Here is a 16,072-nt window from a genome sequence, read left to right as displayed (position 1 = left end):
TATAAAGAATATGTAACATCACAAATACTTAGTAGAAACAAGGAAAATATGATGAGGAATATATTTCAAGCCTTTTTATTTGTGCAATCTTTTATATAGCTGGAATCATATTTTACACACATTCCCTATCTTAGGCTATTTGTCCTAATAAAACATAACCTCATCATGCCATTAAAAATTATTTGAAAGTGCTTTATTAACTTACTAAATTAATTTTTATCGCTACAAATAGTACTATTAAATGTATTCTGCATAAATATTTTTCTTTAGATTACTCCTTTAAGAAGAAATACATCTTAGAAATAAAATTACTGGGTTATGAGGCATGTGTATTTTAAAGGCTTTTAAAGTAAATTTAGTCAACTTCTTCAAAAAGTATTATCAATTTATATCTCCGTCATCAGTAGATAAGGACATTTATCTTAATGCCCCAGACGGTTTTCAGTTTTATTTATTTATTTATTTATTTATTTATTTTTTTTTGCGGTATGCGGGCCTCTCACTGTTGTGGCCTCCCCCGTTGCGGAGCACAGGCTCCGGACGCGCAGGCTCCGGACGCGCAGGCTCAGCGGCCATGGCTCACGGGCCCAGCCGCTCCGCGGCATATGGGATCCTCCCAGACCGGGGCACGAACCCGTATCCCCTGCATCGGCAGGCGGACTCTCAACCACTTGCGCCACCAGGGAGGCCCTTTATTATAATTTAAGATCACTGATTTGATGAGTGAAAATCAGCATTTCATTGTCAAGTATAATCTACTCACCAATACTGGCAGCCTCCTCTCCCCGGCCTTATTGTTGCAGATTCAAAATAGGCATAGAAATGGAGTAAAGAGAGGAAAAAAAAAAAAAAAAAAAAAAAAAAAAAAAAGGACAGGGCAAAAAAAGGACAGTGAAAGTTAAAGTGAAGAGTTATGTGAGATAAGATTGAACAGCTGGAATTTTTCAGTAACTTTTACTCAGTACTGATTTTCCTCAGTCCTCAGGACAGTCCACGTAGTTCACACTTTACAGCTCTGACAAACCCCATCACACACATATCCTTCTCCACTGCCACTTGCCTTTTCCTCACTAAAAGGTGGTGCAGCTCTCACTTATATTCTACCAAGTTTTCTCCTAAGCATTGGAACAAGGAAGGAAAAAAAAGAAAATAGGAAATGGTCAACTGTATGACTTGTGATAAGAAGCTTCAACACTTAATAAAGCATTTTGTTGGTACTTTTATAAGGAAAAGTTCCATTAAGATGAATCCTTTCACAACATTGCAAATCAACTATACTTCAATTTTAAAAAATCCTTCTTTTTGTCCTAAGTTGTAATTGTCTGTTTATATAACAGCTTTTCCAAATAAATTATCAACTTCAAGGCAGGGACTAAATCACATTTTACTTATATCTCTTGATTCCTAGCATTTCATAGATTTAAGAACATGTAAAGCATTTTTTTAACTGTTTGGAAAGTTTTAGCTTTGTGCATCTTACATTAGTTGGTCTAACCACTTATTTAGCTATCTAAATCGATGTCACTTGAGTATGTTAGATATAATGTTAAGACTAGCTGATTGATGGAAAACAAAATCCCCATCTTAAAAGGAGATTGTAACTGTTATACAATTAAGATGAAATGTTAAAGTAATAGTACAAGAATTATTTGGTGATGTGCATAAGTAATATGTTTGAGATGCATAATTTTGCTAACAAAATTATGTGAGGTGTTAATATGAAATATTTCTATCAAAAACTGCCAGGCTGGTACCCAAAATGAGCTACACTAGGTTTCTTAAAAACAAACAAACAAAAAACATATGGGTTATTAAAATCATGACAAAATAAACAGCAAAAAACTACATCTTATAAATCTGTGTAATTTCACGTTATCAAAAAAAATCATACTTATTGCTGAAGGGCCTTCAAGTAATAACTGGAGGCTGGCAATATAAATTATCCAGCTCGGTGCTTTGTGACCGCCTGGAGGGGTGGGATAGGGAGGGTGGGAGGGAGGGAGACGCAAGAGGGAAGGGATGTGGGAACAGATGTATATGTATGACTGATTCACTTTGTTATAAAGCAGAAACTAATAAAAAAAAATTATCCAAAAGCACCCTCTAGTGGCAAAAAAGCAATTCACATATAAAAGCAAAATTGTATAGAAATAATGAATATCATGACAATAATATTTAACTAAAAATTTTCTAAATGAAAAAAGGTGAGTGTGGCTACCATAAACTTTGTTTCAATGATTCTCCACTGCTCTATGCAATAACATAGTCAGTTGGAAAAATTAACCTATCTTAGTACTAAAAATACACTTACCATTAAAAAACTGAAAATATACTTAGCATATAAAATACATATATCTGCAATGCTAATAAAGACATAAGAGTTCTGCTGACTTTCTGTAGCTATGTACGTATTCTACTATTTTTTCATTCCCTGAGCTTCTACTCATGGTAGAAAGTGTCCACCTCTAGCCTAAGAAAAATTGAGTGCAAATTAAACATGTCTAACCTGATCATATTTTCACTAGACACAGCTCCTGTTTAAAATTTTAAATATGATGATCTAAATCACTAAGTATTCATCACAAATACTTTCTGCCACTGAACTGTATATTACCTAATTAGAAATATCCATGTTTCCTATCAACCTTGATTTCCCTAATGTTTTCAACTGCTAGATTTTATTGGCTATGAAGAGAATGATTCTATGCCTTAAAAATCTTGTGAAGAAACATATTTATAGTGCTTTAAATTTATAAAACATTTCAATTCAAGAAAATAGTAATAATTCCTTTAAAAGCTGACAGCACAAAAAAACTGCCAAAGAAAACTCTTTTTTCATTAAAAAGTCTATATTCTGACTTCGAATATTTTCTTTATATTTCAGTACATTCCTATCTTTCTACCTGTTTCTGGATAAAAGATAAGACATCAGTGAAAACCAACTAGCATTTTTTTGCTTCATGTCTTTATTGAATAGGTTCAAAAATGAGGACATTATTTGTAATTAAAAAACAGTGAACAAGAGACAACAGCAGCCATAATAATCTTACTTTTCCAAGCTAATAACTTTCAGAATATTACATAAGCAATTTTTACATTTTTAATTTATGCTTACAGTCATCTTTTTATCCTACCACAATGGAAAATACTTGTGAAAATAAATAAAAATAAAATAAATGATGCATAGATCAAGGAAAATTTCTTAAAAACTGAACTATTGCACAACAGATCAACATGAGAATAATATATGCAAGTAATATAAAAATGCATTTAAATACCTTGCATCATGTTTCATAATTCATAAATATATTTCACCTACTTACTGTTTATAATAATCTCTGGGTTCTGGAATTAGATGATTTCTTACCAACCCATTTCCATGTAGTACATTATAACATTTACTTGCCACAGTAAAATTCAGTGAGAAACAAACATGTGCCACTTTAAGCTCATTCACCTATCCCTTCCTTGGGCAGACAAAAAATGTGATCTTTAAAAATATATTTGAAAGAAGACAGTGCTCAATTCTAGATCAAGACAAGGGTTTGAAGTTCTTCTTCAAATGATTTATAATAATTAGAACAGAAGAACAAACTATTGAAATGGAATCCTAATATGTACATTATTTTCCTAAATTTACTACAGCTTATTCTAGTTGATGGAATAAGCTGTAATACATTTTTTTTGACTTTTGACCCTTCCTTTTGACCAATATGATTGAATAAAGGCAACCAGAAAAAAATTAATAGAAAGGAAAGAAACTATAAGGTAAATAATTCCCATTACTACTAAGTTACCCCCTACCCAAATGGGAAAGACAACAAAAAAAACCTCAAAACAAAAAAAACAATGAATAAAATTATAAAGTATATGTATAAATAAATTTCAGAGAAAGTTATAAGCCACAAAATTCTACACTGATCCTTACAACTGATCAGAATCATAAATAAGAAGCTAGAAACTACCTATAATAGATCTGCTTGTACCTTTATAAGATCAAGGCTCTGGTAGGTTTGATTCGACAGAAACTACTACTGAATTACTGAATATGGCTGCACAAGCAATCAAAGATGTCTACTACTAAATACTATGTTACACTGAAAGTGACAATGATTAAAAGCGGTATTTTAGTCAAAGTTAAAGAGGAAGTATAATTACATTTTTGTGAATGTTTAATTACATAATAAATCAGCTATCCATTAAAGCAATGCATTTTCAGTGGCTTTTTATTGTGATGTGAATGGTGATTCAGTGCTAAACACTAGAAAGGAAATATGAGTAGGAAAAATTAGATGTTCTCTTAACCTACCCATAACTACATATAATTATACTTCAAGTGACTAAAATGCAAATTCTTTTAAACCTGCATGCCCTGCACTAATGATTAATTATTGAAGTTACTGTCTATTAGCTGAGATGGTTTGTTTTAAAATCCATTAATATTTCTTCTAAATCAAGTCCATAGATATAAATGCAAGATTTTGCAAGGAATTTTTTGCATCTTCTATTAAATAATATGCAAACTTTGCAAAAATGAAGTAGTAAATTAAAATTACTGTTCAGACATGAGTATATGGAAAAGAAAGGAAAAAAAGTGAAATTTGAAGACAATTAGCAGTAGAAAGAATATATGTTCAACTAATACACACTGAGTTAAAAACTCATTCAGCTATAACTAGAATAAGATACATCTGTATTTTCAGCCTGTATCTCTGAAAAAAAATTGCATAATTACAGTTTAAAGAATTGAGTAAAGACCTCTAAATTATATAATCAATAATACACCGAGTAAAGGGCAACAGAGACCATAGGGGTTTTTTTCCCCTCTCTTTCTAAAAAATATTTATAAAATTAATTATGAAAGAGCTCTACAGAAAAATGACCTCACATAACTAAGTGTAACTAAAAATATTCTCTTCAGTTCCAAAATTCCAAGCATCCCAGCCTAAATGATACTATCTGAAAATAGGCACCAATAATAAAAATGTTTATTCTGATTTTTTGCTCAAAGTAATGATCATCCTAAAGCTTAAAGGGCTAAGCACTAGTGTTTGAGAGTTTGTGGAGGTATGTTTAATGTGCTTTAACAACAACAGAAAAGTAATACCTAAGTTAATGATTCCACTTGAAATTATTTTCTGACTGATAAGTGAATATCTCCTTGTATGGCACAGTTTAGGTTGTCAGGTATTTATTATATACAGTATATGTACACACACATACATACACACACACATTACACAGCCAAAGGATTATGCTCCAAAAACTGTTGAAAAAAGTATTATGAATGATTTTCGCACAAGATCACTAGAGGAAGTGCTCTAGATGTCCAAGCATCAACAGTCATAAAATTCTGGACTTAGCTCTTTCTCTTTTTGGATTCTGTTCACAGAATCATTCTTCGAACGCCACATTCACAGCAGAACTTTGCCCATTCTACAGGGTATTTAGTCCCACACTCATGGCAGAATTTTGGTAAGTGTCCCACTGAGTTTCCTTCAATGCCTTTAATGTTTCCACCATTAAGTGAAGAGACATAGTCTCCATCTGGCCTGGAGAGGTACAGAAAGAAAGTAGAAACACAAAGTTCATGTCAGTAGTTTTCAATCTGTAAGCCTTGGGAAACAGAACATAATATTAAGTGTAACTAAAAGCTCGCTTAATCTCATTGTTAATATTCTTCTAGTTCAGATTAAACAAAATCCATGGGGTCTTTTTCTAACCACTCCATCATGATCCATTGTTCTGTTTGTCTACCCTTGAATCAGTATCACACTAATTACTATAGCTTCATAAATCATTCATGCATTATTCTTTAACTTGTCTTGGCTAATGTTAGGCTTTTGTTCTTTCATATGAAAAGAACTTGTCAGGATTCATAAACTTTGTTTGAAAATGGCACAGAATTTATACACTGATTTAGGAGAGAACAGATAGCTTTATAATATTGAATTTTCTATTTTATAAAGAAGGTATATTTCTACTTAGGTTTTAACATCTCTGAAGTTTTGTAATTTTCTCCATCAAAATTAAACTTCTTGCTTGGTTTTTAAATTGATTCCTAAATACCTTGAGAGTGTATGTGTATGTGTGTGTGTGTGTGTGTGTGTGTATGTGTGTATTTCTGAAGACTGCATTTTCTGTTTGTTGCTGATAAACAGACTGCAATAACTTTCAATATAATGATAACAAAACCAGCAAATTTATTAAAATACTTCATTATTATTTATTCATTAGTCTTTTTTTGGGTATTCTATATATAATCATAATATATATATGTAAATATAACAGTTTTGTGTCCTTATTTCCATGTCTTGTAATTTTAATTTTTTTTACTACACTAGCTAGATTAAAATAGAAATTATAGCCGACATTCTTGTGTTATTTCTGCTTTTACAGAAAATGCTTCTTACATGCCACCACTAAATATGAAGAGTGACGTAGGGTTCTAGTAAATCTAGCATTCTTGTCAATTTAATGACATTCCCTTCTATTCCCAATTTTCTAAGAGCTTTTTTTTTAAATCAAAAGTAGGTGGTAAATCATATATTATTATTTGACGAATATTTTTTAATCCTTCCATCTGTTGATGTGAAAAATTATATTAATAGACTTTCTAATGTTAAATCAATCATTTTCTGTGATGAATCTACAGTGTCATGAATTTCACATCTGTGGCTTGGGTTTGATAAATTTCTTGGAGATTTTTATATGTATTTTCAAGTTTATAAGTAAGCCTGATCATAATTTTGCATTCTCATTAGTCTGGATATAAAGGTTTCACTAACCTTTGAAAAGAAGTTGAAGAATGTTGTTTTTCACCTCACTCCCCTGGAAAAGTTTGGTAGAACTTACTATATAAAACTATCATGAGCCCATTTTGTATGTGTGTGTGTGTACCGTATGTGTGTGTACGTGCACTCGTGTAGTGAGGAAGTAAGCATAGTTTAATTACTGATCCAATTTCTTTAATGATTATAGTTTCTAGTTCATTTGAAATCAGTTTCAAAAGTTATATTTTTCTAGGAAATTGTGCATTTTATCTGTTTCAAGTTACTGGCAAAAAGTTGTTCTTATAATTTTAAATCTCTGTTGCATCTGTGCTTGCATTCCTCTTTTCATTCTGCATATTATTTGTACCGTCTCTCCTTTTTTGTTGATCCATCTTGAGAAGTTTGATTTATCATTTTAAATCAACCAACCTTCTCGTTTTGTGAGTCTTCATCATGCATTATTCATTCACTTATTCATTTAAAAATAATCTTTACTGGGAGCCTAGTTTACGTAAAGTACTCCTCTTGATCCTAGAGTTAAGAGCAGTAACAAAACAGATAAGAATCCCTGTGCCTAGGGAGCTTAGTTTTATGGAGAAGACAAGAAACAACATAAATACCATATATAGCATGTCAGCTAGAAAACAATAAAGCAAAGAGGACATGGTACAGGGTGGCAGAGACTGGTCAGAGACATTAGGATTGCAGTAGAGGGGATGAAGAATGAAAGAGTTTGGAGCATGTTGTGATAACAAAGTAAGTTAGAACAAAGGCCCTGACAAAATTCAACCTGATGACAGCAGGCTGATGAGAATTTGAATTAATTAAAGGTGAAGTACCACACAGAATCCTGAAGCTCCCTCTCTACCTCCTGCCAACAAAGATACAGAAGCCAAGATTCGGATCTACTGGTCTAATCAGGATCTCTAGCAGTTGCTGAGCACCAACTGGGAGGAAGCTCCTATTTGACCACCAATTTATTTCCTTAATGCTCTCCATTATAATCTTTTTATTTCATTAATTTCTGTTTTATCTTTATTATTTTATGTACTATTAGTTTAGATTTACTTAATTACTGATTTCTTCACCAGTCCGCCTTGCAAAATTCCTCCTTTTAAGACCTTTTAAGACCTTCTCATGGTCTGTCTTCCCAAGCTTCATTACAGTGTATCTACATGTTGTTTTCATTTTATTTGTCCTGCTTGGGATTGTTGTTCTTTGATTATGAGAACTCATGTTTTTCATTAATCCTGGATTATTTTCAGGTATAAATTATTCAGATGTTGCCTCTCACTCACCCTAGTTTCTTTTGACCTCTGACTCAACAAATCTTAGACCTTATTTTACCACCTATGATTTTTAATCTCTCTCACGCCTTCCTTCTCTCTTAGGACTACACTCTAGATAATGTCTTTGAATCTTTCCTCTCACTCCTCTCTTCTTCAGTTGAGTGTAATCTACAATTTAAACACCATCTTTTGAGGTTTTTTTCCCTTATATTGAGTTGTTTGGTTCTTTTGTAAAGATGCTCTAATCTTTTTTTGATAGTATATTATCACTGTTAATGACTTCAATTCCCTGTCTTATTTCCTTATATACTTCAAACTGACTTATTTTATAAGTCATAATTATGATGATTTCAGTATCATAAGTCATGGGCACATGTGTTCATTCTTTTGCTTTCATGACTGATTCCTTGTTTCCTTGTACAGTTTGAAATTTCCATGTGTGTTCTGTAATTCAGAATTGCAAGCTCATGTTTGTTTACCTGTGAGAATCAGGAGGCCTGGGTTAACAGCATTTCACACCAGAGATGATTCTTTTTGCTTTTGCTTTTACAAGCTCCAAGGAAGCTCTTAAACCAAGAGTATCTAAGTTATTTTTTCAGTTAAGAATTTCTTAAAATATGCAGATGTTGTGCTTTCAAACCTTAAACTCATGGGAAGGTGCGCCTATAGTTATGAATTATTGGTGGGAATTCTCACATCCCTCTGAGCCATGGCTGAGACAGACAAGTTTCCTTGGAGTCTCTTATTCCTGGGTGGTAAAAAAAATTTTTTTCCTAGTCCATCCTTTCACTGAGAGATAACCCTCTGAATACTGTGAGAGAAGGGTTAACACACTCTTTCTCCTTTTCTGTGGACATATTTGACCTTGGGATAACTTCCTAGCTCTGTTTAATGAAAACCCAACATAGGTGAAATGCCAGCTGTGTTTCTAGGCAACAGTGCTTATAAGCAGTCCACTGAAACTGGATATCTCCCTCAGGATAACCTGGAAGCTATGCCTACGAAACTGTTATATGAGATACTGGTTCCCTTTGGGGACAAAGGATTTCTCATTAAACTGTCCCTACACCCACCTATGAGAACTTATTCTCTCACACCTAAGCTGTCAACTAGACAGCCAAGGAAGACAAGCTCCAGGACCGCTGCAAGTGCTCCCATGAAAGAGAAACACCTGACACTGCCCTGTTATTATCCTATATTTCTGTAAACAATTCCAGTGACAAATGTAATATACTGTCACATAAGTATCTCTGGCTGAGTCTAAGAAGATTCCTTACTGAATCTTTCAAGAGTCTTGGCTTAGAGCAAGAGGCATGGCGGGAAGGGTAAGGAAAAGTTGGTTTTAACACTCCACTTTGTACAAGTCCAAGAAGTCAACTCCTCTCTCCCACAATGACCTTAAAACCCAAATCTCTACATAGTGAAGATCACTGAAAACCTCAAATGTAGCTGCAGTGTCACAGTTAATTTACAATTTGACCTCTAGCTTCCTTTATATTTTTGTTCTGTAGAAGTTCCCGTTACTTTTCTGAGAGCTAAGCTATACATTCAGAAAGATAATTTTTCTTTTTTATCCAGCATTTCTAGGTGTTTTGGGTGGGAGGGGTTGTCCTGGAAATGTAGTCTATCACACTGCCAGAAAAGTAAATCTCTGAGAATTCTCTATCTGTTATGGTTGTAATTATTTCTGTCTGGGATGGGGGTAGAGTATAAGTCAAGTGAGTAAGGCCCAGGCCTTCCTATCACATATAAAGCTCTAAAAAGTAAAAAAAAAAAAAGAAGAAGCCAAACATTTTTTAATGTGATTTTTGCTCCTGCCTGTTGACACTTCTTTTGTCCACCTCTTTGGAAAGATAAAATGATCCTTTTATTCAAGCATATGTATTTATTAAGTTTTCCATTTTATAAGAACGTTAATCTTATACTCAGCATTGATCCAAAACACATGGTTCCACACATATACGACAACATAGTACAACCACACTCCAGGACTCTAAGAAACATAAGTTCACTTCTTTGATATTTAACATGTATTAAAACCTCAGGTGAGACAAACAATATTTATTAAAGAATCTAGCTGAAAAGACAGCAATTCAGCAATTCCTCTGCGGTCCTCATCTTATGCACAGGCATCACTCTTAAAACTTCCCAAATGGCAGATGCCCAGATCCCACTCTCCAAATTAAAGAAATCAAAATCTTAGGGAGGGACCCTGACATGTTCATTTTCAGAAAGCTCCACAGATGCTTCTTTTTAATGGGCAACCAGGATGGAGAGCTACCATCTTAGATACTTGAAAATCTATCCCCGGATTAAATCTGAATAATGACTATGTACATGTTACATACTTACAACAAAAGCAGACAATATATACAGTTACACATAACACACCCACGTCACAACTGGTTTTGGTGAATCATAGGATGTCATGTTATAGGCCTGCATTGAGGACGTCTTAAAAAAAACACCCTATGAAATCCACTGCCATATTTAGTATGGATTCAGTAGGGATGTTAATTAAGAAGTTAACAATTAAGTTATCCAGTGTCTCCTTATGAGAAATCAAAGGAGAACTTTTGAAGCCTCAGAACTAGTTGTACTTTCACAGAGAAAGTGATTTATTTTTCTGTTTTAGACATCATGAATCATGTAACTACTCCTATCCTCTCCTGTACTTTGGCTCCTAAAACAAAGTTCAAACTCCACTTTGTGGTCCAGGGCTAGTCCACCTACAGGGTCTCATGACACACATTTTGTGGACTAACCCCGTTCCTTCTTCCACTGTATCTTTTAATTCTCATCTTTCCTTTTCCTATTCTTCCTTCATTTAAAAAAAATGCTGCATCTCACTATACATCATGGCCTTCTGTACCTTTCCTTAAAATTTTCTGGAATAAACTGGGATACATATAAAAAATAAATATTTATAACTAAAATGATTTCATTATATGCTTAAAAACAGAGTGAATGTCGAAGCTGTACAAATACTGTGACAGATTAGAAAGGGAAGTACATAGATAATCACAATCTCAGCAGGGGAATTTAAATGTATTAAAATGCTGCTGAAAATTATAATAGCAGTGGCGTAAAGGGTCTATTTTTCAATTTCTAGAGGTAAAAATAAGCATGTTGCAGTTAAAATTAAGACATAAAAAACAAATGCATCCAGTGTAAATGAACAAACATCCTTGAGTATTTACCATAAAGATTATAACTGTAAGGTATAAGAAAACATTATTTATGCCCAAACTATTTCTTTAGTGTATAACATAAAAGCCACATTAAATCATATAGCAAAGGAAAACTTAGATTTTCTATAAATAGCCTGATAGAAAGTTTTGTATATGGTCCTTGGAAAACAGCATATACTCATTTTTATTTTAGTTATTAGAATATCAGAGTTAAACATACCTGGCCATGTAACTCTCAGTATATGTTTTTCTTTTGCTTGCAAGCATACTTGAGGCAGGAGTTCTAGCCAAACTAGGTGGTGTGGAATTTCGAGGTTTGATGTTAGCTCTAGAAGAGAGAAAGAGATGGCATAATGAAAACCCTACTGAATAGTAAGCATTTCTTTCTCGAATTGCTTATTTACATGATTAGAAAAATAATTAGGTACATATATACAATGGAATATTACTCAGCCATAAAAAGGAATGTAATTGGGTCATTTGTAGGATGTGGATGGACCTAGAGTCTGTCATACAGAGTGAAGTAAGCCAGAAAGAGAAAACAAATACCGTACATTAACGCATATATGTGGAATCCAGAAAAATGGTACAGATGAACTTATATGTAGGGCAGGAATGGAGACACAGATGTAGAGAATGGACATGTGGACACAGGGGGCAGGGGAGGGTGGGACGAATTGGGAGATTAGGTTTGACATAAATATACTACCATGTGTAAAACAGAGAGCTAGTGGGAACCTGCTGTATAGCACAGGGAGTTCAGCTCGGTGCTCTGTGATGACCTAGATGGGGGGGTTGGAGGGGGTGGTAGGAGGGAGGTCCAAGAGGGAGGGGATATAGGTATACATATAGCTGATTCACTTCATTGTACAGCAGAAGCTAACACAACATTGTAAAGCAATTATACTCCAATAAAAAAATAATAATAATTAGAAGCTGTAGAGAGGTATAAATTCAAAAGATTAAAATCCAAATGATTATTTCAAAATGAAATCCTTAATACTAAGGATAAGCCAAAGCATTCTGCATTTACTAACATTATCTTGATGGTACATAAAATCATTTGACATATGTGTATATTCTTTAGTTGAAATTTATAAGTTAACCATTCTAAAAGGTTTCAAATTTTTTAAAATTGAAATCTATAGTTCCCTCAAAATAGAGATGTGTTTCGTTAAGTGCCTATGAATAACTGTTAAATAATAATGTTAAAAGCGTATGAGATGTGGTTAAAAAAATCAGCTAACCATTTTAAAAGGATAATATTCTATTTACGAAAGTCTGTTGCTGGAAAGAGCAACTAAAATAAGTGGGTTAATATGAAGATTTAATTTCACCAACTATACAGCCTGGGCTACCTGTTACCAGTAAAGAAGCAGTTGTGGTCGGATCATAACTGAATTCCCTTTCTGAAACTGTCAGAATCAAAGAAAGCTTGTAAACTATATGAGGTAATAATGGTAAAAGTATAGGCTTTGAAATTCAGATGAATCTGGATTCAAATTCCAACTGCTTCTGAACAACTCTGTGGTAGTGGTAACCTCTCTGAGTCCAAGTTCCCTCATTTATAAAATATGACCATCATCGCTTATCTTACAGAAAGTTAGATATATAAATTGTAATTTTTATAAACATTTAGCATAGTTGATGGTGGTAATACTACTATTACTACTATGGTTATTGCTACTACAAATTAACATTTATATAACAGCGCTTACTACGTTTGGTATAGCTACATTTCTAACTGCCTTCATATAAAACTCATTTAATCTTCATAATAATCCTATGAAGTAGGAAGGATTAATAATTCCATCTTACAAAGGAGGCAATTGAGGCAAAGAGTAATTTACCCAAGGTGACAGACAGTCAGTATGTTGCAGAACCAGGGGTAAGATGTTTAATAAAGTGTTAGTTCCCTCCCACTCTTTAGAAATTTAGTCAAATCTTTTCATTTCAGAGATAAGCAATGTTGTGTTATATGATCAAATAGGATACTTTAAAAAATGCCTTTATATTGGAAGTTCTCAAACTGGCTGAAATTCTTCCTTTTCTACTTATACAGCAAAGTTGGAGAGAGTCTCCCAAAATTTTAAAGGGCTATCTCCAAAATACATGCAGGAAATAACAACATCTACTATTTTTCAAATGCCCATTACATATCAAATATGATACCAGGTACTATACATACTTTGCTTCTTTAATCTTCACAAAAATCTCAGAAGATATTATTCCCATTTTAAAGTTGAAGAAACTCATATTCAGAGAGATTAAGTAAAGTGCAAAGCTATTACATGGCCAGAGTGTTTGAACTTGAATTTAGGTGGGTCTTATTACAAATCTTATATTCAATATGCAAGTCCATCCATGAGGTGTATTCTACTCTACTTTTATACAGCCTCTCTAGGGATGTTGTAGAACTATCACATGCCTTTTTAGGAACTCAATCTCTGAAAATTCATTGCCAAAGGATGGCAATTCCTCCAAGTAATAAGAGTTATAAGAGAATCAGGAAGGACACATTTCTTTTTTGGGGGGGTTCTAGAATAAAGTCTTGTTAGAAATCCTATCACCTTCATAAAATATGTACATGAGATATATAGATAATGCAAACAAACCCATGAATATACACACACAACTTCATTAACAAGTTATTCAAATAATTAGAAAATTTTAAAAATTAGAGAAAAATATAAGGTTATCAACTACAGCAGCCATTATTCAATGCCCATTGTGTACTTTTAGTAACATCTATGAAGTAGAATCGGAACGTTGAGAACGATTCTTAAGAGACTGGAGAACTAGAACCATTTTGAGCAGTACTTAAAACATGTTACCCCAGTCTAACATGGTCAACACATTTTTCTTCCTGGCCAGAGTCTGAAAAGTGCTACCCATATTATGTATCTATAGTCTGCCTGCTGTAGTTCAAGCAATAATAAAAAAGGTTTAATTTTGGAACTGCACTTAATCTACCTCACTGCTAATCACTGTTTCTTTGAGATCTGCTTCAGAGGCTACACAGAGCTGGAGTACAAAGAAAAAGGCTCAGGGCACAAATTCTTCCTTCTAGGATTTATCACTAACTACTTAAAAATAACACATGACGGCTGCTAATGCATCAGACTTTTCCCATCTTTGTTTTATTGTATATCTAGTTAAATTTATTATAATCTAGTGTTAAGAGAATGTTGTAGCGGGCCTTGGTTTAAAATTTAACTAAGTAAACTCTATTTAACAACATATTTTTCAATGTTAATAAGTAGTTTAATTTATGAGACCCTAAGTTCATCATTTTAAGATGAGAGGGCTAGACTTGGTTTGGGGGCCCAAACTAGTAAACCTTGAAGGCCTGTGCGGGAGAGCTCCAAGACTGCCACTGCCACTCTTGCCTCACTCAGTCTGCTAGGCCAGTACACAGAGGGGAGTGTGCTTGGCAGTGTCATAACCTTTTCCCAGTTTTATGTGGAATTTGTAACCATCTAACAAAAAGACAGGATCCTGGACTGAATGTTTTCTAAGACTTCTTTTTTTTCCAGCTTTTTAATAATAATTTATCATCTGCTTAACTAAAAGATAATCTAACAATGTTATATATATGTAATATTCCCCATATTCTTCTTTAAAAAATGTTACTCCTAAAAAAGAGCTTCATAAAAATAACAATTATTGAAGGTGACCCCTATTTCAACCCCCTAAAAATTAAAATTTAATGGAATAAAATGAAAGCTCTAAAAACAGATTTAGGACAATAGAAATGTTCATCAAAAATCAAAGTGTGATAAATCCTAGAAGAGTATTTAGTACTTCTTGGCTTAAAAATGTTTAAAATAAAAAAAAATTTAAGTATAGGAATGTACAAATTTACAGTATTCCATTATATAAAGCCTTTAATGAAATATCTGAAAAAGATTAATCAAACTGAGTTACAAATACTTACTTGTAAATGGGTAATAACTCATGTCTTTTGATGGCACTGTCTGATTTTGTATCACTGTCATGCAACCCTTGCACATGTCTTCCAGTTTGAAGTGGAGGGCCTAACTTGTCCATCTTACTATTAAAATATATAAAGGTGTACTCATGAGGAGAATGCTACTGTTTGTTTCTTTATATTAAAAAAATTTTTTAAAGACATTATTCTGGTTCATCAGAAATCCAACCCCCAAGCTCTTAATTATCTGCCAGGGTAAGGACTAATGTCAAAAAAGAATCCTCAGATAGTTCATACAATGTCCATTATTAGATATGAATATTCTGACCATGCAGGCCACCCTGCCAGTTTGGATAAATATCCTAACAAATCCCACACTTATACACAGCAGGGCAATGGAATCAATAAAAAAAACTTAAGAAGGATTTGTTTCAAATAAAATTCGTGGAGCCAGAGATGAACTGAAAGCTGTTAGTCTGGTAAATAAAGACAGATTTGACGTTTATTCTTGTGGAGCTCACAAATAATCTAATTTTCCCCTTCCTTGAATCACAGAACCTTTCTCTGTTTTCTTCTTTATTACTTTATTTTATGATTTCCCCTACCTTTAAAAATGCTAAATATAAAATAATGAATCAAATAATGTATTTTTATCTTTATCCCTATCTGACTTTCTAACAAAGAATGACTATTTCTAAAATTTATCCAGAGAAATGTAAAACAGGATCCTATGAAAATGTGGATGGCAATTCTAAAAATCGCATGTAAAAATGTTAAGTGGCCATGCCATCTGAAGCTTACAATTTTTTTTTAACCAGAAGTGTAAAGGATTTCCAGCTAGTGAATAATAGAAAAACTACAGGTTTGCAAAGAACTCATTGTTTTACA

At 33.3% G+C, this 16,072-nt stretch overlaps 1 protein-coding gene across 2 annotated transcripts in view; it reads right to left on the bottom strand.

The window, feature by feature from the left end:
• The window catches only part of ZC2HC1A (zinc finger C2HC-type containing 1A), an 82,633-nt gene that overhangs the window by 20,853 nt on the left and 45,708 nt on the right, over positions 1–16,072 (bottom strand). The window contains exons 8-9 of one of the 2 annotated variants that reach the window (XM_060115621.1): positions 11,474–11,581; positions 4,585–5,552 (exon numbers count right to left, since the gene is read on the bottom strand). In XM_060115621.1, coding sequence (XP_059971604.1) covers positions 5,387–5,552; positions 11,474–11,581 — 274 coding nt within the window. In that variant the 3' untranslated portion in view covers positions 4,585–5,386. Of the gene's footprint in view, positions 1–4,584; positions 5,553–11,473; positions 11,582–16,072 lie in introns of those variants that run through there. The other variant, XM_060115622.1, reaches the window with a different exon arrangement.

The sequence above is a fragment of the Mesoplodon densirostris genome, chromosome 13, assembly GCF_025265405.1.
Source record: "Mesoplodon densirostris isolate mMesDen1 chromosome 13, mMesDen1 primary haplotype, whole genome shotgun sequence".
Taxonomy (NCBI): Eukaryota; Metazoa; Chordata; class Mammalia; order Artiodactyla; family Ziphiidae; genus Mesoplodon; species Mesoplodon densirostris.
This window is presented reverse-complemented; position numbering and strand designations above follow the sequence as displayed.